Below are 25,595 nucleotides of genomic sequence, written 5' to 3'. Positions count from 1 at the left end.
GTGGCGGCCGGCGCCCCGTGGCTGCGCGGCGCGGCGCGGCTCTGCGCGCGGGCGGCGTGCAGGGCGGAGGCGCTGCGGCTCGGCGAGGAGCGGGAGGACTCCGTCGCACATTTTGTGCGCGCGTGCCCGGTGGCGCGTGCCGTCTGGGTGGCGGTGGCGGCCCGCCTGGGCTGGCCAGACTTGCTGCGCCTGCCGTGGGACGCTTTGGCCTGCGGCGTTGAGCCCCTCGACTTGGACCCTCCGTTCCGGGGGCCGCGGCGGCGGCACTGCCGGCAGCGGCGGGAGCAGCAGCAGCGGCCTCAGCGGCGCTGCGTGGAGCGGCAGCAGCAGCAGCAGCGGCCGCAGCAGCGACAGCAGCGGCAGCAGCGGCAGCAGCAGCAGCAGCAGCAGCAGCATGGACGCTCGGCGCGGGGGCTGGCCCCCTCGGCGCAGGACTGCCCGGGCCTCGGGGAGCAGCGCGGTGCCGGCGGCGGCGGCGGCGGCGGCGGCGAACGGGGTGCGGCGCCCTCGTCCGCGGGGGCCGCCCGCGCCCCGGGGCCCCGTCCGCGCGTGCCGCGCGCTGCGCCGCGCGCACCCCTCGGGCGCTTCTGGGCGGCGCCGTGGTCGACGGTGCGGCTGCTGGCCCTCCTCGTGCTGCAGGCGCTGGTGGCGGACCGGCGTCGAGAGCTACCTCGCGAGCGGCAGCGCGGGACCCCGTCGCCGGACTGGTCTGCGGCCCGCGTGGCCGACGGGGTCCTCGCGCGCTGGGACGTCATCCGCGAGGCGGAGCGGGCGCGCTGGCCGCGGCGCAGGTGGGCGCGCCTCTGGCCCTGGTCGGCGGCCTCGGCCGACGGGCCCATCACGTGACGGCCGCCTCGGCTGCTGTGGACTGCCTTTTCTTTCTTTTTTTCTCTCTCTGTGGACTTTGTTCCGCTGCGGCGGTGGACGTTGGGCCCTCCCCTGCGGTGGTGGGTTGTTGTTGTTTTTGTTTTTCTCGGTTCCCCCCCTCCCTCCCTGCCCTTCCGTTTTTCGGTTTTCGGTTTGTTTATTGTTTCTCTATGAGCCCGGCTTCCCTGTTTTAGGGGGAGCCGGTTGACTTTGTAGTAGGGTCCTCTTTTTCTAAATAAAAAAATTGTGTTGTCCTAAAAATTGTGTTGTCCTAACCCTAACCCTAACCCTAACCCTAACCCTAACCCTAACCCTAACCCTAACCCTAACCCTAACCCTAACCCTAACCCTAACCCTAACCCTAACCCTAACCCTAACCCTAACCCTAACCCTAACCCTAACCCTGTCCCTCTACCAGCGGGCCGTCTACCTCCGGACGTACCTGCTCTCGCAGGTGGCGCTCCTGGCGGCGGTCTTTCCGCCGCCGGACACCTTCCTGCGGCGCACGTCCCGGGGGTGGTTCGGCTTCCTGTGGGGCACGGCCTTCTTCCCGCTGGCGCGGGCGGTGGCCCACCTGCCTGTGCGGGAGGGCGGCCTGGGCCTCCCGGCGCTGGAGCTCTCGCTCTGGGCGCGCTTCCTCGCGCAGAACGTGGGGGGCGCGTCCGCGCTGCTCCCGCCGCCTGGCGGGGACGGCGGGGGGGGAGCGGCGGTGGTGGCCGGTGCTCGGGGGTGGCCGGCGGGTGGCTCATGGGCGCCGGCGCCGACGCCGTCGCCGCCGCTCTGGGCGGCGCTCTTCCTCGAGCACTGGTGGGGCAGCGACTGGGGCGAGACGCGCTGGTGGCGCGGCGGCGCCGGCGTGTTCCGGGTCTCTGGCCCGGACCGCGGCTGCCTCCCCGCTTTCCTGGCCGGGTTCCCCGCCGTGCTGCGCCGCTACGCCGTCCCCGCCTCCCAGTTCTTTCCTTCTTACTTGGATGGGGGCGCGGCGAGCGGCGGGCCCGGCGAGGAGGGCCGTGCGGTGGCTGTCCTGCGCCGCGACATGCGCAGGGCGGTCTACGAGGAGGGGCTGGAGCGCGCCGTGCTGCGGCCGTGGCGGGAGACGTGCCGCAGACGGGTGGCGGAGGGGCGGCTGCCGGCCCACCTGGCGCGCCCCGCGGGCCCTCTGGAGCCCTTCACGGACCGCCGGCTGCCTTACCTGTATTGGGAGGCACGCTGGCGGTTCTACCACCTGGTGCCCAGGGAGCAGGCGGCGCAGCCGTGGGCGCGCGGCGCGGACCGCCTCTGTCCAAGGGCGGCGTGCGCGCTGGCGGCGGCGCGCGGCGGCGGCCCCCCGCCGGAGGACTCCGTACGGCACCTTGCCGCCGACTGCCCGGCGGCGCGCGCCCTCTGGGCGGCGGTGGCGCGCCGCTTTGGCCGGCCGGAGCTCGCCGACCAGCCCTGGCTGGCGCTCGTCTCCGGCCTGGAGGAGTACGCGGTGCCGCCACAGGGCCCGGCTCCAGGGGTTGGCCTCTCCACTGCTCCTCCTCCTCCTCCTCCTCCCGCCCCTCCCGCCCCTCCTGCCCCTCCCGCCTCGCTCCTCCCTGGCCTCGCCGGCCCCTCCCCCGTCGCCCCCGGACTGGCCCCTGCCGGCGGCGGCGGCCCCGCCCTTCCCCTTCCCCTCTCTCTTCCTTTCGCAGGTGCCACGGGGGGCGGGCGCCGGCCGGGCGCGTCCCCCGTGGCGGGAGCCGGTGGCGGCGGCGACGACTACAGCGACGGCGCGGATGACGGTGGCGGCGGCGCCGGCCGCGGCGTCTCCGGTGCGAGCGGCGAGGACGTGGCCGGAGACAGCGTCGGCGACGGCGACCTCGGCGGCGACAGCGGACGTGGCCGCGGAGCGGTTGCGGGTGGCGGCGGTGGCGGCGGCGGCGGCGGCGCTCCTTGTAGCGCTGCGGCTGGACCGGTGGCCGGTAGAGCCGAGCTCGGCGGGCCCGCGGACGGCGGGTCGGCGGCGGCGACGCAGGCGGCGGGCGACAGACGACGGCGGTGGGGGCGGCAGCGGCGGCAGGGGCTGCCGGCCCTCCCGTGGACTACGCGCCGTCTCATCAACACCGTCGTCCTGCACGTCCTCTGCCTCCTGCGGACCCGTCACCTTCGTGTCGAGAGGGGCGGCGGCGCGCTCCCGCTGGACTGGTCCGAAAGGGCGGCGTCGGACGTCGTGGACCGAGTGGCCTGTGTCCGGGAGGCGGAGCGAGAGCGCCTGCCGGAGGATAGGTGGCGGCGGCTTTGGCCATGGCGGGAGCGGCCTCCTTCACCGGCGCCCGTCACCTGACCGTGGGGGGTAGGTCCTGTCCTTTGGACATTCGGGCCCGGACTGTTCGGCTTGGGGCAGCCGGGGGGAGGGGGCGAGTTGGCCTTTATTTTCCTTCTGTGTGTTTCAGGTCGGAGTGCTTTTTGTTGTCTGGTTTGTTGTTTTTTTTACGTTTTATTGTAATTTTATGAGCCCGGCCGCCCGTTTTTAGGGGCGGTCCGGAGGACACTGTAGAAGGGTTTTACTTTATTAAAATATGTCTGTTTCCTAAAATATGTCTGTTTCCTAACCCTAACCCTAACCCTAACCCTAACCCTAACCCTAACCCTAACCCTAACCCTAACCCTAACCCTAACCCTAACCCTAACCCTAACCCTAACCCTAACCCTAACCCGCGGGCCCGGGCGGGCGGCGGCCGCGCGGGAGGGGCGGGGGCCGGGGCGGCGCTCCTCGCGGAGCTCTGCCCGCCGCGCACCGTCCGCGTCCTCGGCGTCCGCTTCGGGCTCCAGCGGGACGCCTGGGAGGAGAATTGGGAGCGGTGCGCGGCGCGCTGGGAGGCGCGGTGGGCGCGCTGGCGGCGGAGAGGCCTGTCCCTCTACCAGCGGGCCGTCTACCTCCGGACGTACCTGCTCTCGCAGGTGGCGCTCCTGGCGGCGGTCTATCCGCCGCCGGAGGCCTTCCTGCGGCGCACGTCCCGGGGGTGGTTCGGCTTCCTGTGGGGCACGGCCTTCTTCCCGCTGGCGCGGGCGGTGGCCCACCTGCCTGTGCGGGAGGGCGGCCTCGGCCTCCCGGCGCTGGAGCTCTCGCTCTGGGCGCGCTTCCTCGCGCAGAACGTGGGGGGCGCGTCCGCACTGCTCCCGCCGCCTGGCGGGGGCGGCGATGGGGGTGCGGCGGCGGGGGCCGGTGCTCGGGGGCGGCCGGCGGGCGGCTCGTCGGTGCCGCCTCCTCCGCTTTGGGCGGCGCTCTTACTCGAGCACTGGTGGGGCAGCGACTGGGGCGAGGCGCGCTGGTGGCGCGGCGGCGCCGGCGTGTTCCGGGTCTCGGGCCCGGACCGCGGCTGCCTGCCCGCCTTCTTGGCCGGGTTTCCCGCCGTGCTGCGCCGCTACGCCGTCCCCGCCTCCCAGTTCTTTCCATCTTACTGGGATGTGGGCACGGTGGGCGGCGGTCCCGGCGAAGAGGGCCGCGCGGTGGCCGTCCTGCGCCGCGACATGCGCAGGGCGGTCTACGAGGAGGGGCTGGAGCACGCCGTGCTGCGGCCGTGGCGGGAGACGTGCCGCCGGCGAGTGGCGGAGGGGCGGCTGCCGGCCTACCTGGCGCGCCCCGCGGGCCCCCTGGAGCCCTTCACGGCCCGCCGGCTGCCTTACCTGTACTGGGAGGCTCGCTGGCGGTTCTACCACCTGGTGCCCAGGGAGCAGGCGGCGCAGCCGTGGGCGCGCGGCGCGGACCGCCTGTGTCCGCGGGCGGAGTGCGCGAGGGCGGCGGCGCGCGGTGCGGGCCCCCCGCCGGAGGACTCCGTGCGCCACTTCGCCGCCGACTGCCCGGCGGCGCGCGCCCTCTGGGCGGCGGTGACGCGCCGCTTCGGCCGGCCGGAGCTCGCCGACCAGCCCTGGCTGGCGGTCGTCTCCGGCCTGGAGGAGTACGCGGCGCCGCCCCGGGACCCGGCTCGGGCGGACGCCCCCGCCACTCCTACTCCTGCTCTTCCTCCCGCCCTCCCTCGTCCTCCACCTGCCCCTCCTGCCCCTCCTGCCCCTCCCACTTCGCCCCTCCCCCGCCTCGCAGGCCCCTCCCCTGGCGCCCCGGGTCCGGCCCCCGCCGGTAGCGGCCCAGCCCTTCCCCTCCCCCCCTCTCTTCTTCCCGCAGGAGCCGCGGGGCGGAGCGGGAGGCGTCCAGGCGCGTCCCCCGTGGTGGAGGCGGGCGGCGGAGTGGAAGGTGGCAGCGCCACAGCGGACGGCAGCGGCGACGGCGCGGACGGCGGAGGAGACGCTGCGGATGGCGACGGGGGCGGCGGCGCAGACGGCGGGGGCGGCGCGGCAGCGGCCAGCGATGACGGTCGCGACGGCGATGGCGGCCGCGGCGGCACTGGCGGCGCCGGCAGACGGGGCCGTGGAGCACTGGCAGGGGACGGCGGCGGAGGCGGCGACGACGGCGCATGTAGCGGTGCTGCGGGGCCGGCAGACGGCGGAGCCGTGCTCGGCGGGGCCACGGACAGCGGGGCGGCGGAGTCAGCGGCGCGGGCAGCGGATCGCGGACGGCGGCGGTGGAGTCGGCAGCAACGGCGAGGGCTCCCAGCCCTCCCGTGGACTACGCGCCGTCTCCTCAACACCGTCGTCCTGCACGTCCTCTGCCTCCTGCGGACCCGCCACCTTCGAGTCGAGCGTGGCGGTGGCGCGCTCCCGCTGGATTGGGCCGAACAGGCGGCGGCGGACGTCATGGACCGAGTGGCCTGTGTCCGGGAGGCAGAGCGGGAGCGGCTGCCGGAGGACAGGTGGCGGCGGCTCTGGCCGTGGCGGGAGCGGCCTCTTTCACCGGCGCCCGTCACCTGACCGTGGGGGACACGCCCTGTCCTTTGGACATTGGGGCCCGGACTGTTTGGCTTGGAGCAGCCGGGGGGAGGAAGCCAGTTGGCCTTTGTTTTCCTTTTCTGTGTCTCCGGTCGGAGTGCTTTTTGTTGCCTTTGGTTTGTTTTTTTTGTTTTTTTTTTTTTTTTCTTTTTTTTTTCCGTTTTATTGTAATTTTATGAGCCCGGCCGCCCGTTTTTAGGGGCGGCCCGGGGGACAATGTAGGAGGGTTTTCTTTTAATAAAAATTTGTCTGTTTCCTAAAAAAAAATTTGTCTGTTTCCTAACCCTAACCCTAACCCTAACCCTAACCCTAACCCTGACCCTGACCCTGACCCTGACCCTGACCCTGACCCTGACCCTAACCCTAACCCTAACCCTAACCCTAACTGGATTTGTTTGCGTTTGGGTTTTTTTTTGTTCGTCGGGCTTTGCTTTTGCATGCCCCGCTTCTCTTCTTTTCTCTTCTTTGTTTTTTTGTGGATTAGTATTAGTATTTGTATTTTTGTTCATGTATTTCATGTCTTTTTCTTGTCATGTACTGTGTGGGGTTTGCCTTCGGGTACCCCCATTTTTTGTTTTTCTTTTTGCTGTTTTTTTTTGTAATTGTAATTTGTGTATGTGCTGCATTTTAGTTTGTGGGGTTTTGCCATTTGGTGTCCCCTCTTTGTAGAATGGTCATATTTTCCAATAAAAAATGGTGTGTTGACCTAAAAAATGGTGTGTTGACCTAACCCTAACCCTAACCCTAACCTTTGCGGGAGGCCACGATCCGCACGGGGTGGGCGCTGGATCGCACCGCCCCCCTGAGCGTCCTCCCTGCCCAGTACTTGTCCTCCACAGGGGATAAGGCAGTGGTCCTCCTCCACTTCTGGGGGCTGGTCATGGCCCACTTGCATCTCCCCAAAGTGTGGGTCCCAGGGCTATCACAGTATGCTAGAAGCGCTTCTGGCTGGTGCTGGAGTGGGAGCTCGAGCCTTTCTTAGAGGTGCTCCACAGCAGACTGCCGGCCCCGGGTCCCCAGTTTGAGCGTGTGGCAGTGGCCCGCTCACTCTCGGCAGTGGTGGAGGGGCTGTTGGTGGCCCAGAAGCCACGGGTGGCAACCTACTTGCCCTCCTGGTTGATGGAGAAGACTTTCTTACGCATCTTCCAGGCCTTCCACCAGGCGTGGCGGGCTAGCCCGGGAGCTGCTGTCCCAGTTGCAGATCGGGAAGGAGACGACTCGACAGCACTTTTGGCGGGCGACTACATGGCCTGGCTGGACGAGGTGGTGGTGGCACTGCAGAGCTGCTTCAGCTGGCTGTGTGGGGGGAATGAGGGGGCCATGTCTACACCTGGTCCAGTGCACGGCAGGCTGCTCGCTTCGGACAGGGGCTCCTTGCTCCCTCAGCAGTGACGCCAGCAGCGTGGGGGTGCAGCTTCCCGTTCTGCGGTGCACCAGTTCTCAGCTGCGGCCCGCTCGCTGCAGGCCACTACAGCAGCAGCAGTCTCCTCAGACACGCTGTCAGAGGGGAGCCATCTGCAGGTCTCTCGGTACGACCATTTCGATGAGCGGCGTCCGGCTTTGCAGCTGGCGCTGGCTGACAGGGACAGTCCAAAGGGGCCAGCTATGGCTGTGGCCACCTCGCCGGGGGCCTTGTCTCCTAAGGGCCCAGTGGTGGTCCAGTCAGGCGCCTTCCCCCCCGGCCTCCTGGCTTGGTTGAGGGGGTCACGGGAGGTCCTCTGGGACTCCGAGGCCATCTCAGGGGCGCAGGTGAATGACCACAAGAGCTGGGTCGTGGAACTCACGAGAGGAGGGCGGGGGGGATGGTGACAGCGGGCTGCACCGTTGGCCAGTTGAGGAGTGGTGGGGCAAGGGGAGGAGGAGGAGGAGCCCAAGAGGGGTGCAGGCATGGGAGTAGAGGTACTGCCACAGATCGGCTGGGGTCCCCCCGCCCTGCCCCATGGACGGTCCATGTCCTGGACATCTGCTTCGGCCTCCACCCGAATGCATGGGGGGACAATTGGGACCATTGCACGGCACGCTGGGAGGCGCGGTGGGCGTGCTAGCGGCGGTGACAGTTCCCACTCTACCAGTGAGTCATCTACCTCCAGGCCTACCTTCTCCTGCAAGTGGCACTCCTGGAAGTGGTCTACCCCCTGACAGAGGCCGTCCTGCAGTGAGCTACCTGGGGGTGGTTTGGTTTTCTGTGGGGTACAGCCATCTTTCCATTGGTGCAAGCCATTGCCTACCTGCCGATGCATGAGAGCAGCCTCACACTCCCGGTGCTGGACCTCATGCTGTGGGGGTACTTCCTAGCACAGTACTTGAGGGGCGTGTCCCTCCTGCTTCCGCCACTGGGCCCAGGCGCCTTGCCAGGTGGGGGGTCCAAGGTGCCTCAGACGCTCTCACCACCGCTGTGGGTGGTGCTCTTTTTGGCTGCCTGCCATCCTTTTTGGGTGAGCTGCTGGCCCTCCTGCAGCACTATGCCATCCTGGCCACACACTTCTTCCTGTCTTACTGGGAGGGGGGCTGGCTGGCAGGGGAGGGGGGCGGCCGGTGGGGTGGGCTTCACCATGGCTGCACGCCACCACACGATGCAGGCCAAACTGTGTGCAGAGGCAGTGGAATGCATGATCTTAGGGCCATGGTGGGAGGTGTATCACCAGCAGATGGTGGAAGAATGGCTGCCGGGCTACCTGGCCCAGCCGGTTGGCACACTGGAGCCCTTCATGGACCAGCAGCTGCCGTATGTGTACTGGGAGAAGCACTCAACATATTTCATGAGACCAATAGGTCTGAACCATGTGTTTGTTTTGGTACTTCATAGAAATGAATCCCCCATGGCTCTTCTTTTTGTTTTATTATAAGGCACTGTACGCATCCTCTTTGCCAATTAGAGATCTATCATCCTGTCTCCTGCTCTGCAGTTTCTTTTCCTTCTACTGAACATTCAGAGCCTATTTTGCCTACAAGGGCTGGAAACATTTTTCTGAGTTCCATTCGGACAGAGTATCTTACTTCTGGTCACTACTCTCATCTGTTTCGTCTCCTTTTTAATGTGTTCAGTAAACACAGTTCCTGAAATAGTAAACCATAATACAAACAGAAGAAACCTAGATATACTAGAAGTTAGTTTAAAAAACTACCCACAATGCCAACATCTTTCTGAATCTCTCTCCAAATTATGGTTAAAATGTGTCAGAAAGTCATTCCAATGACTAATATGCCAGTAAGCCTACTGCTCAAAGATTTGCACCAATAATGACTGGAGCTTGTTTAGCAGAAAAAGACTCTCTATGCACAGGAACTCTTTTAGGTTTTCTCTGCCTTGCCCTAAAAGGGACCCAGGGTTAGGGACTAACCCTATCCCTTTGTCATTTGTAATGAAGCTGGTATCTGGCATTCATCAAAAGAAGATACAGGTAGTCCTTGCTTAACAATAGTAACTGGTACTGGAATTTCCATCGCTAAGCAACGTGGTCATAAAGCGCAATGGCCTCATTGCTTAGCAACAGTAACCCCAACAGTCCCTGTTGCCATCGTTAAGTGAGGATCATGGGACGTTAAGCAAGGACCTCAGATGACTGTGATTTGCGACTTCTTGCTGGCTTCCAACAAGCGAAGTCAATAGGGAAGCCGGCAGGAGGTCGCGACTCCCAGGCAGCTCGCCAGTGGGTGGGTAAGTGCCATGGAACGCAGCCAGGCAGGGGGTTGCTGCGGCGCCATGCAAGTGCAAGCGGCCGTGAGAGAGCCACGAGTGGGTGCTGGGGAGCGCAGGCAGGCCAGCATGGTATGGAATGCGGCTGGGCGGGGAAGGGGTGCTGCGGCATTGTGCAAGGGCAGCCAGGCAGGCAGGCATTACGGAGTGCAGGTGCTGCAGGGCATGCATGCACCATGGAGTGTGAGTTCCCTGGGATCTCGTACTCCATACTGGGCTCCTTGGGAGAAAAAGCAACGGGAGCAACTTACCAAAGCAACTTGCGATCTTCCCTGCCAGCCTCCCCATTGACTTCGCTTGTGGAAAGCTGGCAGGGAAGGTCACAAATGGCAATCACATGACTGCAGGACACTGCAACCATTATAAGTGCAAGCCAGTTGCCAAGCACCCGGATCACGATCATGTGACTGCAGGGGTGCAGCAACGGCTGGAACTTTGAGGACTGATTGTAAATACCATTCGTTCAGCACCTCACAACTTTGAACAGTCACTGAATGAGTGGTCATTAACTGAGGGCCACCTGTACCAGTCTTCCCTAAACCTTTCTGTTCCTTGAATTCTGGCAGTTCACCTGACACTTTTTAGCACTTTTCCTTTAAATGGACTTCCTCACCAGCATGCTATTGTGGAAGTAAAGCCTATGGTGCTGAAGGGGAGTGCATCTGCTTAGTGGTAAGTAACTTGCACTATACGGAGTTTTTGTAAGCACTGATCCAGACTTGGTTGCGAGTAGATTCTTACATAAAAACCTTCCAAATCACAGAGTTTATATTTAATATAGTGCAACAAAAATAGTTAAGAATGCAAGAACTTTTACAGATTAAAAAAATAGTGTTTAAAATCATCTCATCTTAAAAATAGACAATAGTAGTGAAGCTTAAAATACAACCACATGAGTTATTATTTAGTACTTCTTGCCTGGGCTCAGTATGACTACTAAGGGAAGGCTTCGCTTCTTAAAACAGACACTTCTGTAGGGGCTGCTTGTTCATACTCAAAATCTAATATAGTTTTGCCTCTAAGAGGCAAGCTTGAACATTCTTGCTGGAGCCATTCAGCCAGTTTAGAACTGGAATGTGCCACAGAGTTACTTTGACTACCATTGGTTTGGGAGCAAACGTTATTCACTTCAGTGTTTTTGGTTTTGTGATGGTTGATGTAAACTTTGTATTTCAGCAGTAGGATGAAGATAAAAACAAGGACGGAAGCCACAATGATGCCTCCAATGATGATAATCATAGTTCCACCAAGAAACTGGGCATGGAGGGACTGACACTGCCGGTATGCCTCCTCTGTGGTGAATTGCACACACCCCACCACTAGGGTTGCTGTCAGAGAAGTCACGCCATCATCATAAACAGCGAGGACACATAGGTCATAGTCGCGCCCAGCAACCAGGTCGGTCAGGAAGAAAGACTTGCTGGCAGCTGGAATCATCCTGCAAGAGAAGACAAACTCAGTCTACAGCAAGAGAACCACAGAGCATCATCTCTCTTCACTCCCTTGTCTTTCTAAAGGCTAAAAGGATGTACAGAATAGCCATCAGCTGCCTGGGTCATTTGCTACCACGATGATGTTAAAATGGTAAACTGTGTTATGACCTCATGATGCCTTCTGCCTTTTTGTACTGGCATCACAATGTTGCACACAAGCATATATGGAGTGCAATTTGTGTTGTGACGTCACAATGTACTTGCCCCCCGCTTCCCCACAGACACTTATGTCAGGAAGTCGAATGGCAACTACCAGTTACTTGCCTGGTGAATAGAGAAGAACCCTGAGAGGGAATGCTGTAAGGATGCAGAATTCAAAAGGGTACAGAGCAATGCAATTTAGCGTAGACAGACAGCTACTTTGGCTGGCCTCTATTTATCAACCTCCTTGCAAGTATAAAACCAAAGTTGAGTCTATGCCTGAGAAGCATCAGTTGTCACCTGGTCAACTCTGTAGCAGGAAATTGCTTTTATGGCAACAGGGGCACCTTCAAGCTTCAGAGATCAGCCTAAGTCTCCAAAGGGATGGACCTGAACCTCTTTTGTCCAAATGCAAATGACTTGGAGCCTGCTGAAATGAGAAGGGGTCTGGTAGCACCTCTTCTGATTACAGTAGCACATTTTACTAAAAGGCAGAAACCTTCACGAGCCATGGCTCTTCAGGTAAACTGCAGTTTATGAAAGCTTCTGCCTTTTAGTCTCATTTGTTAGTAGGAAAAGGAGCTACCAGACTCCTCCTAATTTTTTGCCTAACTTCTGCAAGGTATATGCCCCTTTGCAGGAACAGGGTATGATGGCGCTATGGAAGGAACTTCACAAGTTTGTATTATTGTTTCTTGGGTATAAACATAATGAGATGGGTGGCCATATAAACTGAAATAAATGCATACATACAGAAATGTTTTTACATTGCCCAATAACCAAAGGTTTCTTGATAATATCACTAAACCTATTTTTTATGAAGTTTTCTGTAATATCAACAGCCAGGGCTTTGTTTTTTAACTGCTTCAGAGTTGATGATGCATTCTTATTCTTACTTTGCCAAAGCAAGAGTTTAGTCTGAATATACATTTTTAAATCATTTTTTGCATTATACAGAGGCCTGACATAAAGGTTTACATGAAATTAATTGATCAAGCTAGACATGAAATTAACCCAAGGCCATATTTCACATGTCATGGTGAGCAGAATTAGGACTGTGGCAAATTGGGGAGATTAACCCTCCTCTAGTTCACTGATCTTATAAACATTATACTCCTCACCCCAAGGGAGGGAGGGAGGGAGGGAGGGGCTCTATCCCAGCTACTATTAGGCCCAGGAGGCATTTTCCAACCAGTTACAGATAGCAGTCACTGTTGAGAGATTTTCACTAAGGTTATTCAAGAGCTGAATTTTCCTCTTGCCTACCACAGTGGCCCTGATTCTGCTCAGGTTCCTGGAGTACGCTATCTCTGCACTACTTTACATATAAATAAAACAAAGGCATTAGGCTAGAAGCCAGGAGACCGTGAGTTGTAGTCCTGCCTTAGACATGATGCCAGTTGGGTGACCTTGGCCAGTCACTCTCTCTCAGCCCTAGGAAGCAGGCAATGGCAAACCACTTCCAAAAATCTCGCCAAGAAAACTGTAGGGACTTGTCCAGGCAGTCACAAAAATAAAAGTCAATTGATTATCCTGTTTTTAATACAATTCTCATCAAGATGAAGTTCAAATTTAGAAGGAATGTTATGAACTGATAACCCTGGACTGGACTTTCCCTTTTGAATGAGAGACACTTTTCTTTTCATGCTAACCCTCCCACCTCATTCAGTCCAAAGGCATCAAGCACTGGTGCCTTTATTTACTCCTCCGGTTGTTGAGCTTTCCGCTGCTGCTGCCATTTCAGAAATAAACTAATAAACTTGGCAATAGAATCTCTGAAATGAAAATGTATACCTGTATACCAGGATATCATCAGCAGAGCTGTTGTACTGGATCTGGAACATTCGTATTCCAGGAATATGGTGCTGTGAAGGCCACTGGATGAGAGCAGAGGATGAGGTCAACTCAGCAACAGCAACTTTCCTCTCTTGGTGAGATTTGGTTTCATTGGAGAAGCTAGACTTGGCTGAGATGAGAATATCTGATGGGCCTGTCTCAGCTTCTTTGTCACAGTTTGTGCTATTAGCAAGATGAGGATATGGGCTGACCAGAAGTTCAATTGGTGCAGTGGACTCTCCTGCAGCATTGGATGCTATACAAGTATATGTGCCTTGTTCCTCCATGGAAGTCACTAAAATGTCCAGAGTCCCATTCTCATAGGAAATGGTTCGAGAAGTGTTGGAAACCAGTTTTCCTCCAGGTGAAATCCAGCGCACATATGGCTCTGGATCACCCACTGCTCTACACTTCAAGGAAACACTCTGTCCTTCCATGATCACTTGCTTTGCAGTTCTGTGAGTAATCATTGGAGGCTCGCAGACAAATTCCTCCTCCTTGATGGACCAGAAATACTTGCCCATCAGCTCTGGTGGGGAGGCACATGTCTCCAGGTCATCTTCCCTAGTCAAACGCCTCAGCCACACCAGCTCACAGTTGCAGTGTAGCGGGTTCCCTCCAAAGCTCAATACCAGAGAAGACAGAGGGGTACCCTTGGGCTTGGCATAGACAGGGATGCGGGAGAAAAGAGGATCTGGAGGGATCTTCTTCAACTGGTTAGAAGTCATGTCTAGCCGAGCCAGTTTGTGAAGATTGGAGAAGATTCCTTCAGGAACAAAATCTATGAGGTTATGATCCAAACTAATAGTATTGGCATTTGAAAGCCTCCCAATAGTTTCCCAGGGGACATTAACAAGATTATTATATGATAGATCCAGATCCTCAATCATGTCAATGAAATCATCAAAAGATCCAGGTGAAATATAATGTAATTGGTTGTTACTGAGAATTAAGTGGCGAAGGTTGATCAACCCTTTGAAGTGATCCTCATCAATATAGGTGAGTCGGTTACTATCCAAATGTAATGCATGAAGGCCTTTAAGATCAAAAAATGCATAAGGCATAATATGACTGATTGTATTTCGTGACAGTGTTAAATGGATCAGGTCTGTCATGTTTGCAAAATCCTTCCTTCGCAAAGTTGTGATGAAATTGTCCATCAGCCGGAGTTCTGCAGTTTGTCGGTCGATGGCAGGAGGTACAAAGAGCAGCCCGTTTTTTGCACAGAGAATGGTGAAAGATGGGGACAGGCTCTGACACATGCAGCGCATGGGACATCTCATGGCCCTCACAGCAGTGCTCATAACCAGAAGACAGAAGGTCAGCTTTTCCATGGTAAGATATATCGGGCACCTAAAAGAGAAGTGGACAAATCCATACACATTAATTTGAATCACACATGTTTTAAAAGTGAAGAGTTAATGGAAAACAACATTTGCCTGGGAGTCTAGTAAAAGGATCCATGAAAAACAAACCACAATCAAAAACTTTAAGAAACAGTAACTAAAGAAATAAAACATCTTAAAATATGGAGATCAGACTATTAAAATTAGTCAGCCAAATAGGCCAAATAGCAGCCAAAACAAAAATACCTTGACAATACCGACCATCTCAAGAAAAGAAAATTATTTATTTAAAAGGCTTATATGGCTGCTCATCCCATATACCACAACTCTAGGCAGCTCACCACAATCATATAAATCTCTAGGCTATATAAATTGAATGAAAGAATGAAAGAATGAAAGAATGAATGAATGATAAAAAGCAGACCATTCCATATAGAAGGACCTTACCGCGCCCTAACAGAGAAGACCCTCTCCTTCAGGTCAGGAACAGCAAGCAGGGCTCTCTCAGGAAAGCCAGTATATTTATACACAGTATATTTAAGGCCTGGCTCTCCAGAGAAGGCTCCAATGCTGGGAAAGGTGGAAAGAGAAGACGACGACCAGCAGCCGGGGGAAGGACTCAGTGACAGAGGCGCTGGAGGCGCCATTGAACGAGCTGAAGGACCAGGCCAGGAACAGATCATTGTGGAGAAAACCTGTCTACAGTATGTGGTCGCTAAGAGCTGACAACAACTTGAGGGTACATAATCAATCAATATTTAAGGTATATTAAAGGATTAACCAGGATATCAAGCGCATCACAATTTATCTAACTGCATTAATCAGGTTATGTTTCACACTTATATATTTGTTTGTTTCTTTGATTTATACCCTACTTTCCATTCAGGCCAATGGTGTTTTGGAAAATGGGCACTGGAAAAGCGAGATTTCCTTTCAATACAGGTGTTTCAGCTTTGCAAAATACCAGAAATTAGAGAAAGATGAAAACTGTAACGGTTTCAGATAGGAAGTCACAGAGACTTAAGATTTCAACACAATCTACCTTATCTTATGCTGTATCAATAATTAATGACAACATTATTCTTGCGATTTTGCCTACTCTAATGTTATGCCCTTGACTGTGGATGCACTTAAAAAGATGTATTCAGGATAGATCTGATCAATGTGCTCCTGTGAGAATTACACTTCTACAGGCAATGTTCCATTTTAAATAACTTTCCCATATTCCTACTCAACTGCATTAACCTTTTGAAGCTATTCAGGGTCCTTACAGTATCTTATTCCAGAAACTGTTAGACATTGCCCCTGCTTCCTTTAAAGGCACATCACACCAATACAGTAACTCTGTTTACTGCTTCAGCACCACCGTTTCTGGGCAGAGATGGGCAGTCCAACAATTTCAGCTAAAAGAGTTATCTGCTGCACTCTTAATGCAATATCCACTCCATTACATGATAGGATGCTTGTTCTGTTGTACCACTTGACATCAAGGTAAGATCTTCCAGCAACAACTTAAGATCTTTAGACAACAACTCTCTGACAAGCATGTTTTTCAAAGAGCAACTGCACACTCTACCAAGAACTAGAATTATATTTCCCCAAAGTCCTCCTTAAAAGAGGTGCAACTTGAGTTTAAGACTGATGAGGAGACAAACATATTCCAACATGGCACTCAGCCTGATTGACTCCCAACCTATAGGAGCAAAGTTGATCTGCATAACAGAAAAAAAAATAACATAAGTGGATAGCATCCAAAAATAAAGCCCAGTCTTTTAAGAAAATTAGAGGAATTCAGGAAGGATATGGTGACTAACGAAGTTTTCCCTCCATTGTCTCATTGGAAACCATGAGCTAGCGGGGTGCCAGGTAGGGTTATGCTTATGTCTTGCATGTGGAATTTTCAAAAGTATTTAGAAAGAAATTCTGGATTAAATGGGCCTTTGGTCTGACCTAGGAGAGGTCTTGTTATGATCTTAACCGCTCTAAAATAGGAGGAAGATTCAGGGAGCAACAGACAGCTTGTGAACAAACAAACAAACAAAAATGCAACCCATCTTCTTCCAAAAAAAGGCAAGAAATATTATATAAAACCTAGGAAAAATAACTTATGTATGTAGGTCAGAATTTTGTGTTAGTCTGCCGCAAGATGTCAAGAATGTTCAGAGCACATTTATGAGGTAGAATCCCTAGATCTGCCATGAAGTTACTTTTTATTCTTTGATAAATTGTCTTGCTGTCTGATTTGAACTTTAAGGGCCACATGTGGCAAGCCGAGATGGACTGCCACATTATTAACAGTACAGGTAGTCCCCAGGTTAATAACGCCCAGGTTACAGATGACCCATAGTTAAGAATGGAGCCTACTGTAGCAAAATTCGAGTTAAATACACAATGGTTCGAGTTCATTACACAATAATACAGTATTATACAATAATATTGTTCCAGCTTACATACAAATTCAATTTAGGACAGACCTGGGGAACAGAACTCATTCTTAAACTGGGGACTACCTGTACTTTCCTACCAATTAATTCCATCATGTTTCCTTGTTGTTAAGTAGAGCTAGCTTGCTTTGTTTGAGGGAATGGAACTGGTATTTGCCAATTACAGGAACATAAAAGGCATCTCACTCTTGTATCCCTGAATGGAAACTCCAACCCAGAAAGTGAGATATAGCCCCCTTTGGTTAGATTGCTAATAGCCAATTGTACTATTTAACATTATGTCCTAATGTGCAGAAAACTGATCTTACCAATTTCTGCTTCAAAAGAAAGAAGCCTTGTCTACTTCTGAGCCAGCATTTCTACAAAGCACTCTAGCCACTGGTGGACAGGGAAATTGTTCCTTGCAAGCCAGGCAAGGCACCACGGACAGTGATATTTAAAAATGGGTGTAGTTATTATACTTAGAGGGCAGAGGACCATCATTAGCGGAAGGAGAATATGGGTGTTAAGGTGCTTCTGCATAGTGAACCCAAAGATCAAGGCTTCACTTCACTTTCCAGTGTCATCTTCCTGCTGATGTTAAGCAAAAGTTAAAAGCACAAAGAGGAAAATACGAGTTTTCTGTGCCCCCACTGGACTCAATAACCTAACCTAGGCCTAGAAAAGCACATGAAAACAGGCCATCATCCACAGAGGCCTCCCTAAAGCTAGTTGATCCTGCATCCCAGGCCTGCTGGAACAGAGAAGGATTTCATTTATTTTATTTATTGATTTATTGATTTATGATTAAATTTGTATGCAGCCCATCTCCCCCAAAGGATGAAGGGTAAAGAGAAAGGCTGGATGCAGAAGGGCTGTAGGGGAGAAACAAAGGGCCTTCTGCACCTCTTACACTGATTCTAGTGGGATTTCTGATGTGGCAAATCCTCAGTGGGACAAACAAACAGGAGGCAGCTGCAGTAGAAGGGCCTGTAATAAACAGCAGAAGAGATGGGTGATGCCAACAGGCAACCCACTCGTCTGTTCCTATGTGGAAATATGGCACATAACTCAATCAACTCACAGACATTAGTGTTTCTTATTATTTGAAACTGGATTATTGAAGTACAAAGTACATACAAGCTTGCTGGGAAACCCAGCAGCTGCTGCTGCAGTTAAAATGCAAAACAGAGAGAAAGGGTCATATTATTGAAGAAAGCTGGCTACTCTTGTCTTGATTGGCACAGCTAAACATGGCAGCCTAAATCAAGTAGGGCTGAAGAACAAAATCCATCTAAGGCAAAACCAAAGCTGGAAGAGGGCACACAAATGTTCGCTGGAAAAAAATCTAATTCACATCTCATCCTTATGTCGAAGCCTGGTCTCTCCTAGTCCATGAGTTTCTTCAGGCTGAAGAAACTGACAATTTCTGGTGCATATTTACTTTGCTTGCTGTGATGGCTTTTAGCCTCCATTTTGACCATGTGTTTGTGTCCCAGAAATTGTAAACTGAAAAATACATGTCTGATACAAACAAACAGAAGAGTTCTAAACTAGCAGTCTTCTCATTACTTACCAGAGTGCCAAATTCTTTTACCACCAGAAACTGCTTGCAATACAGCACAAAGTTGGTAGCAACCATTATTCAACAGCAGACTTTGCAGATCTCTCACTTAGTTTTTATCCTCTACTGTTCCAATGTTTCAAAACTGATCTTCTCCTGGCTGAAAAGTCCATAAATTAAATGTAGCATGAAGAAGCTTCCATTCACTTGGCAATTACCTCATCTTGGCTACAGGAAGGCCATCCCAAGATCACTATGAGGCTGCCCTGTCAGATCAGACCAAAAGCCCCATCTGGCTCAGCATCCTGTTTCTAGAGTAGGTAAGGAAATGCTGCTAAAGAGAAGCCACAAGACTCCCCTCTAACTCGCTTTACACGGCACTCTGCACTACAGTCCTGACTTCTCTCAGCTTCCCTGGGTGATCCTCATCCCCTTTAACTGGTTCCGTGACCAATGATTCTAAAGTTGTTACCTCTTTCACACGACCAACAGTATATGATATTTTAACTGACTACAACTCTTCTCCTTCAGCAATTTCCTTGATTTCATTCTCCATCTCAAGAACATTTCAGTTAAGGGGCAATAATATTTCCCCACTATTAAATTGCCCCTCCCCGCAAATCATTTAAATCATCACCACCAGCGCTGATCAACCCAGCGCCTAACAGCAGATCAACAGCGCCTCCAAGCAAGCTGCAGCTGCAGCCAAACAGCTGATCCCCAGAATGCCCCGTTAGCTCCACTGCTGGTGTCTTCTTCACTTCCCAGGCCGTTTCTAGCTGTCCAGTCCAGGAGCCTGCTCTCCTCAGGACCGCTCATCGCTGGCTGCTCCAGAGGCCCTGTTCATTCCAGCCTCCGCCAAGGTTGCCACTGCCAAGGTTCATCCACATGACCCACGGTTTCTGCAGCACCAGAAAACCTTCCAAGCCTTCCACAATCCTCGTCTTCACTTGCCAGCCTTTTCAGATGTACTAAACTTGTAAACCACCAACATCCTAAACCCCTCACAAAACCTATATATTGCCTTGGTGCCATTACAAAAACAAAAAACAAAACACCCTGGACTAATTGGAACAATCCAGTTTCCTTACCTCAGGACCCTGCCCTGTAACATTTGGTGAAGACACAGCTGCTGCAAAATAAGAATGCTAATTTAGAAACACCCCAAGGGTCTCTGGGCCAGGCATATGGTGCTTTGGTTTTCTGACCAACTACCACATTCCAGTACAGGCTCAGGTCTCCTTTCCATCCCAATCCCCATTTTCATTCTCTTCACTCAGAGATGATTCTTTCCAAGCCAGAAGCTCTAAAGCCCTGTCAACATTGCCTCAGGCCTCAACTCAGAAAAGGGCTCTGCTCTTTTTTTGCTGTAAGGCCACAGCAGCCTAATTTTCTTCTGCCATCAGTGGACCCCATCCATTTCCTACAAGACGAGCTTGTCCCAAAATATTTCCCCGTACCTCATAAGCAAAACCCTTCCTCCCCACACTGCATCTGCATCTACATCCTGAAATCCCTCAATTCTGCTTCTAATTTCCTTGTCATTACAAGGGCTAATTTTGTAAGAAAATGAACTTGAACATTCTAGCTTTTAACTGCTGACTAAGCAATTAAATCAGGCTTCCAAAACTGTAAAACCAGTTTGTCCCATCTTTGCTTCAAGTATGCCCACAGCCCAGAACAATCCACTAAGTGATTCATTACCTAATTTTCAAATGAGGCAGGCATACTGCCACGCAATTATTACTCCAAGCACAGTTTCCAGGACTTCTGTTCAGCCACAGCCTGTTAAAAGAACATTGCTGCCCATTGAGCAATTCAGTGTCATTGCATCTGCTGTCTCCTGCAATCAAAAGGGTTTCTGTGGTGCTGGACTATCTCCACAACTTGATTTCCAGAGAAATAGCCACCTTAGCTTGTTGCAAGAAGTTCGACAAGGCCTTCTGCACTATCAATTTCTTCATATGTTTTTATGGACTACAGTTCCAGGTTTTTTCCTGGAACAAAACAGACCTTGACTCAGGGAAGCTTAAGGCCATATTGATCTTCAACCATTCAAATGGAAACTCAAAGTACTCTGACTTCCTCACCTACAACTTCCAGTAAGCCCAAGCATTTACTAAAGAAACAGTCCCTCTTACAGTCATCAAGAATATAACAATACATTAGAAACAAATCTACCATATCACAAAAATTATTTGGCATCCCCTTTGAACAGAGAACTTAACCATTAGAAGCTCCAACAGAGATGAATAGCTGTTCCAGAGAGAAGAGGGCCTTAATGGAAAATCACCATCTCCAGCCTCCCCACCCTGGATTCTCACTCACAGCTTCCCTTCTGAACACATGCAGACTATATAGGGAGATTATACTTGAGTCAGTCTGTCCCACAGGTAACTGAATACCAAGCTAGCCAGGGCTTTATAGATTAACACAAGCACTTTGAATTGTACTTAGAAGCCTGCTGGAAATCAGTGCAAAGTCCACGACACCATTGTTGTGGGTGTACATCAGCTTTCACCTGCCAAAAGTTGGGTTGCTGCATTTGGTACCAATTGCAGCTTCCAAGCAATCTTCAAAGGCAGCCCCATGTAGAACACACTGCAATGAACTGTTTGAGAAATGACAAGGCCATTTCACCAGGCCTTGTCACCAGGGACTCATGAAATGGGACTTATTTCTCTTGTAAAGCCTGTGAATGTTTTGACCTGGAAGCAAATGAAATGGCTGACAGGGAAGTTATTTTACCCCACAATATTGTTGTTTGTGCTGTGTTATACAGATTCCATTCACAATGCTTAGACATAGGTTAAGGGTTAGGGGTTAGGGTTACCCAAACTCTTGACAAACCTTTACAGGAATCATGCAACATCCTTGCATGGAAAGTCAACATCCGTTCCTGCCATATGAAGCCTGGAGTCCCAGCTCGATTCAAGAATTTTAATCCAGAACTGGAAGCATCCAGCCACCCAGCAGTTTCTGTGATTGTCATCAGCAAATCCAAGCAAAAAATAATGGACGTGGAAATACATGCAACCTCATAACTTTGAGGTTATGCACGGTCCAGCGGAGGCCCTGGCTGCTGCCTGGAATAGAGAAGCGGCCGGGGCCTTGGACAGGATCGCGCCTTTGTGACCTCTCTTGCCACGCTGGCCCCGACACTCCCCATGGTTTACAGAGGAGTTGAGGGCGCTGAAGAGGGTTAAGAGACGTCTAGAGCACCGCTGGAGGAAGACACGGACTGAATCCGACCGAACACATGTTAGAGCCACTATTAAGGCCTACATTGTGGCGATAAGGGCAGCGAAGCGCCAATACTTCTCCACCCTTATTGCGCCTGCAGAGTGCCGCCCAGCGGTCCTGTTTGGGATCACTAGGTCCCTCCTTGGTAAGGGGGATGTGGTGGTTCATTTGCAGGGCCGCACGGAGGAATTTGCAAAGCACCTGCAGGATAAAATCGCTCGGATTCATTCCAAGTTGGACTCTGAGCGTGGTGCAGGGTCTGGGGAGATACCAGGGGATCGTTCTTGGCTAGTTAGCTGGGAACGGTTTGATCCTGTTGTTCCTGAGGAAGTGGACAGGATCCTCCGGACTGTGAGGGCCACCACTTGTCATCTGGACCCATGCCCCTCCTGGCTGGTGAAAGCAGCTCGGGAGGTGACATGTGGTTGGATCCAGGAGATGGTTAAGGCATCCTTGCAGGAGGGAGTGTTTCCAGCGCCCATTAAAAAGGCGTTGGTGCACCCCCTCCTCAAGAAGCCCTCCCTGGATCCTACTGTACTGGACAATTTTCGTCCAGTCTCTCACCTCCCCTTTTTGGGGAAGGTGGTTGAGAAAGTGGTGGCTTCGCAGCTCCAAAGGGTCCTGGAGGAAACGGATTATCTGGACCCTTATCAGTCAGGTTTCAGGCCCGGCTATGGAACGGAAATGGCATTGGTCGCACTTATGGATGATCTCTGGCGGGAGCGGGATGGTGGTAGTGCGACCATCCTTGCTCTCCTCGATCTCTCAGCGGCGTTTGATACCGTCGACCACGGTATCCTATTGGGATGGCTCAGGGATATGGGGGTGGGCGGCATGGTCTTGTGCTGGTTCACCTCCTTTCTCTGGGGCCAATCCCAATCGGTGGTGATAGGGAGCGAGAGGTCCCATCCTCGGCCCCTCCTTTGTGGGGTGCCACAGGGCTCGGTTCTCTCTCCACTCCTTTTCAACATCTATATGAAGCCACTGGGTGAGATCATCCGTCACCATGGGATGAGGTATCATCAGTATGCTGATGATACTCAACTATACATCTCCATCCCTGGTGAGGTAAGTGATGCCGTTTCCGCCCTCTCGCGGTGCCTGGAGGCTGTGAGGGTCTGGATGGGGAACAACAGGCTCCAGCTGAACCCTGGCAAAACGGAGTGGCTGTGGGTTAATGGCTCCCCTGTATCCGGGACGTTGTCATCGTTGGTTCTGGATGGGGTAGCACTGCCCCAGACAGACCCAGTGCGTAATTTGGGGGTCCTCCTGGACTCACGACTCCTGCTCGAAGAGCAGGTGGCAGCCGTGGCCAGGAGGGCTTTTGCACAGCTTCGGGTTGTCCACCAGTTACGCCCTTTCCTGGATCGGGATGCCCTACGAACAGTCACTCATGCCCTCGTTATCTCCCAGATAGACTACTGCAATGCGCTCTACATGGAGCTACCCTTGAAGAATATCCGGAAGCTCCAGCTGGTCCAGAATGCGGCCGCGCAAGCAATTTTTGGGGCCCGAAGAAGGACCCATATAACACCTTTGCTCCGTGAGCTGCATTGGGTACCGGTTTGCTTCCGGGTCCAATTCAAGGTGTTGGTTATCACCTTTAAAGCCCTACATGGCATGGGGCCAGGCTACCTGAAGGACTGCCTCGCCCCCACGATCTCAACCCGTCCCACCCGATCTCACAGAGAGGGCATGCTTCGGATCCCCGCGGTAAAAGAACTTCATTTAGCGGGATCCAGAAGGCGGGCCTTCTCTGCTGTGGCCCCTGCCCTCTGGAACATCTTGCCCCCGGAGGTGAGACAGGCCCCCTCACTCCAGGCCTTTCAGAGGGATTTGAAGACCTGGCTCTGCCATCTGACCTGGGGCGGGGAGGGAGGATATCAGAAATGGGGTTGGCTGGCCCCTTAGCGGCCTGGTGCGGCCCCCATCGGCCTCTTGGATTTTTAGCCTTTTTATTTTTAATGCTTGGTTTTTTATAACTTTTAATTGTATTTATGTTTTTAATGTGTTGTAAGCCGCCCAGAGTCCCCCATTGTGGGGAGATGGGCGGGGACAAGTTAAATAAATAAATAAATAAATAAACTTTGAAAGAAACATTAACATAATGCAGCATTATTTAAAATTCTAAAATTGAGAATCATCTATTGATACTAATGCGATTAATTAGTCAGAATATTTATTCCAGATTAGAATATTAGCAGAATGAACGTAAAGTATCCCCACATGGCCACGGCCATTTAATTTTATTGAATATCGATTAGCTTGCCGCTGCCTTCGTTGAGGGTGCTTTTCAACTTCTTGGTCTAGCCTGGTGGTCTCCCAGCCAAGGATTTTCCAATCCTGGCCCCACTTAGCTTTTCAAGACCAAGGTAGGCTAAGGGGCTACCATGTGGTTCAAAGAGGGACCTTTTGTGAAAGTTTCACTCTGGAACAGCAGAGAAGGGCCGGTTCTTTTTCCTCTCCCAGGCCATTTCACTTTGCCCTTGCTTCGTGTAACTGAATCTGCCCCCTCAATTGTCAGTTGCTCTTGCACTCAGAAACATGCCTTTTACTTGCCATATAGGACATGCACACTTGAGAAGTGCCACTTCTGGCTGGGACCATCACATTCCCTGATCACTCTACAGCCAGAGGAAAACTTTAGTGATATACCTAGAAAGCATGAGCTGGGTATCATGCGGTGTCACCCAGAAGAACTAGAGCCGATGGACATACTACAAAGCACTGAGCACAGACATGGAGGTAGAACTGTGCAAGAGCTGGCCATGGGAGAACACAGATCTCACTGTGTCTCAGGAGAGCAGGTGGGCATTACTCAGCACCAGCCACTGATGGCATGTCCAGAGCATGAGCAGCAAGCCTAAGGGAGAAATCCCATCTCCTAAAACCACAGCATAGTAGCATTTCAGTTTCCTTTAACTGTAATAGTTAAAAACATTAACTACACGTACACACAACATATTACTTCAACAGAAGCCTATTGGAAAAAGAAATACAAAAATAAATTTCTCTCATTTTCCAAAATGTTTCAAATTCATCCACTGAAGAAAATAAATAAATATTGCAGTTTTCTCTCATAAAATAGGTTATCAACTTAACTGAAACCAGTGCATATCCAACCTAATTGTTGTTGTTGTTGTTGTTGTTGTTCAGTCGTTAAGTCGTGTCCAACTCTTCGTGACCCCATGAACCATATTGCGCCAGGCCTTCCTGTCCTTCACTGCCTCCCTGAGTTTGCTCAGTTTCATGCTCATTGCTTCAGTGGTGCTATCTAACCATCTCATCCTCATTACTTGCTAGCAAACAAGCTAGGTGAGCAGTCATAGGACTGAGTCATGTAAGCCTCAAAGGCAAATTACCTTAGGGGAAAATTTCCTCTTGAGCGCACTGACCATTTTTGTGCGTATGCAAAGGGGTCTGCTAATGCCTGGATCACATCTCGCTTCACAGCAATCTGTTCTCTTCCCTTAATTCCAGAAACAGGAAAGCTTTTGTATTCTACCAGTAAGTTAATGGAGCCACAGATGGATTGGAGGCCCACATTCTGACCTTCCTGGTTGCCCTAAGAAAGGTCCAGATGGCAAGAGAGCAACCTTTTGACCAGAAACAGCACAGACTAATAGGAGGAAACAGGCAAGGTAAGGAGAGATTCTGCTCTTACTTTTCAAGTATTCCTCACGTTCACCGCTAAGTGTGCTCCAGCCTTGGATATACTTTCTTCAGAAGCACCTTCCTGTTGGATGTACTTGATGTCATAAGTCTTCTGCACAAACCTGCAATTTCTCTGCCAACACAGCAGTTCCGGTGGTCTCTGAGGCAGTCATTCCCCCTGCAATTACAGAGACCGTTTTTTGGCTGGAATTTTATTACAACAGAGACCTCTGGAGGTGATGGAACAGGTAGCAGTAAAAAGGGCTACGTACGTATGTATGTATTTCAGTTTATATGGCTGCCCGTCTCAGCAAGGTAAAAATGGGCAGCAAACACAGTTAAAACATCAGTATAAGAAAAAAGTAGGGATGTAAACATCACATAAACAGGAAAGCAAAAAGAAAAAAAACCAAAACAAAGAAAAAAAACCATCCGTAATAAATCAGTACTACCTCACAGGCTCAGCTAAACGGATGTGCAACAGCG

General features: G+C 52.6%; 1 protein-coding gene across 1 annotated transcript; it reads right to left on the bottom strand.

The window, feature by feature from the left end:
• Positions 1 to 8,544: 8,544 nt before the first annotated feature.
• On the bottom strand, positions 8,545 to 25,259 carry LOC103052878 (leucine-rich repeat and fibronectin type III domain-containing protein 1-like protein). The gene is made up of 3 exons (XM_025176484.2): positions 25,120 to 25,259; positions 12,838 to 14,232; positions 8,545 to 10,847 (listed from the first exon to the last, which is right to left on the bottom strand). Exons 2-3 carry the CDS (start codon positions 14,211 to 14,213, stop codon positions 10,346 to 10,348), a joined length of 1,878 nt encoding a protein of 625 aa, XP_025032252.1. The 5' UTR covers positions 14,214 to 14,232; positions 25,120 to 25,259; the 3' UTR covers positions 8,545 to 10,345.
• Between the last annotated feature and the right edge of the window lie 336 nt (positions 25,260 to 25,595).

Source organism: Python bivittatus, unplaced genomic scaffold, assembly GCF_059951505.1.
Source record: "Python bivittatus isolate LINGU-HERP-01145 unplaced genomic scaffold, Pbiv_v1 ctg000620_np1212, whole genome shotgun sequence".
Lineage (NCBI taxonomy): Eukaryota > Metazoa > Chordata > Lepidosauria > Squamata > Pythonidae > Python > Python bivittatus.
This window is presented reverse-complemented; position numbering and strand designations above follow the sequence as displayed.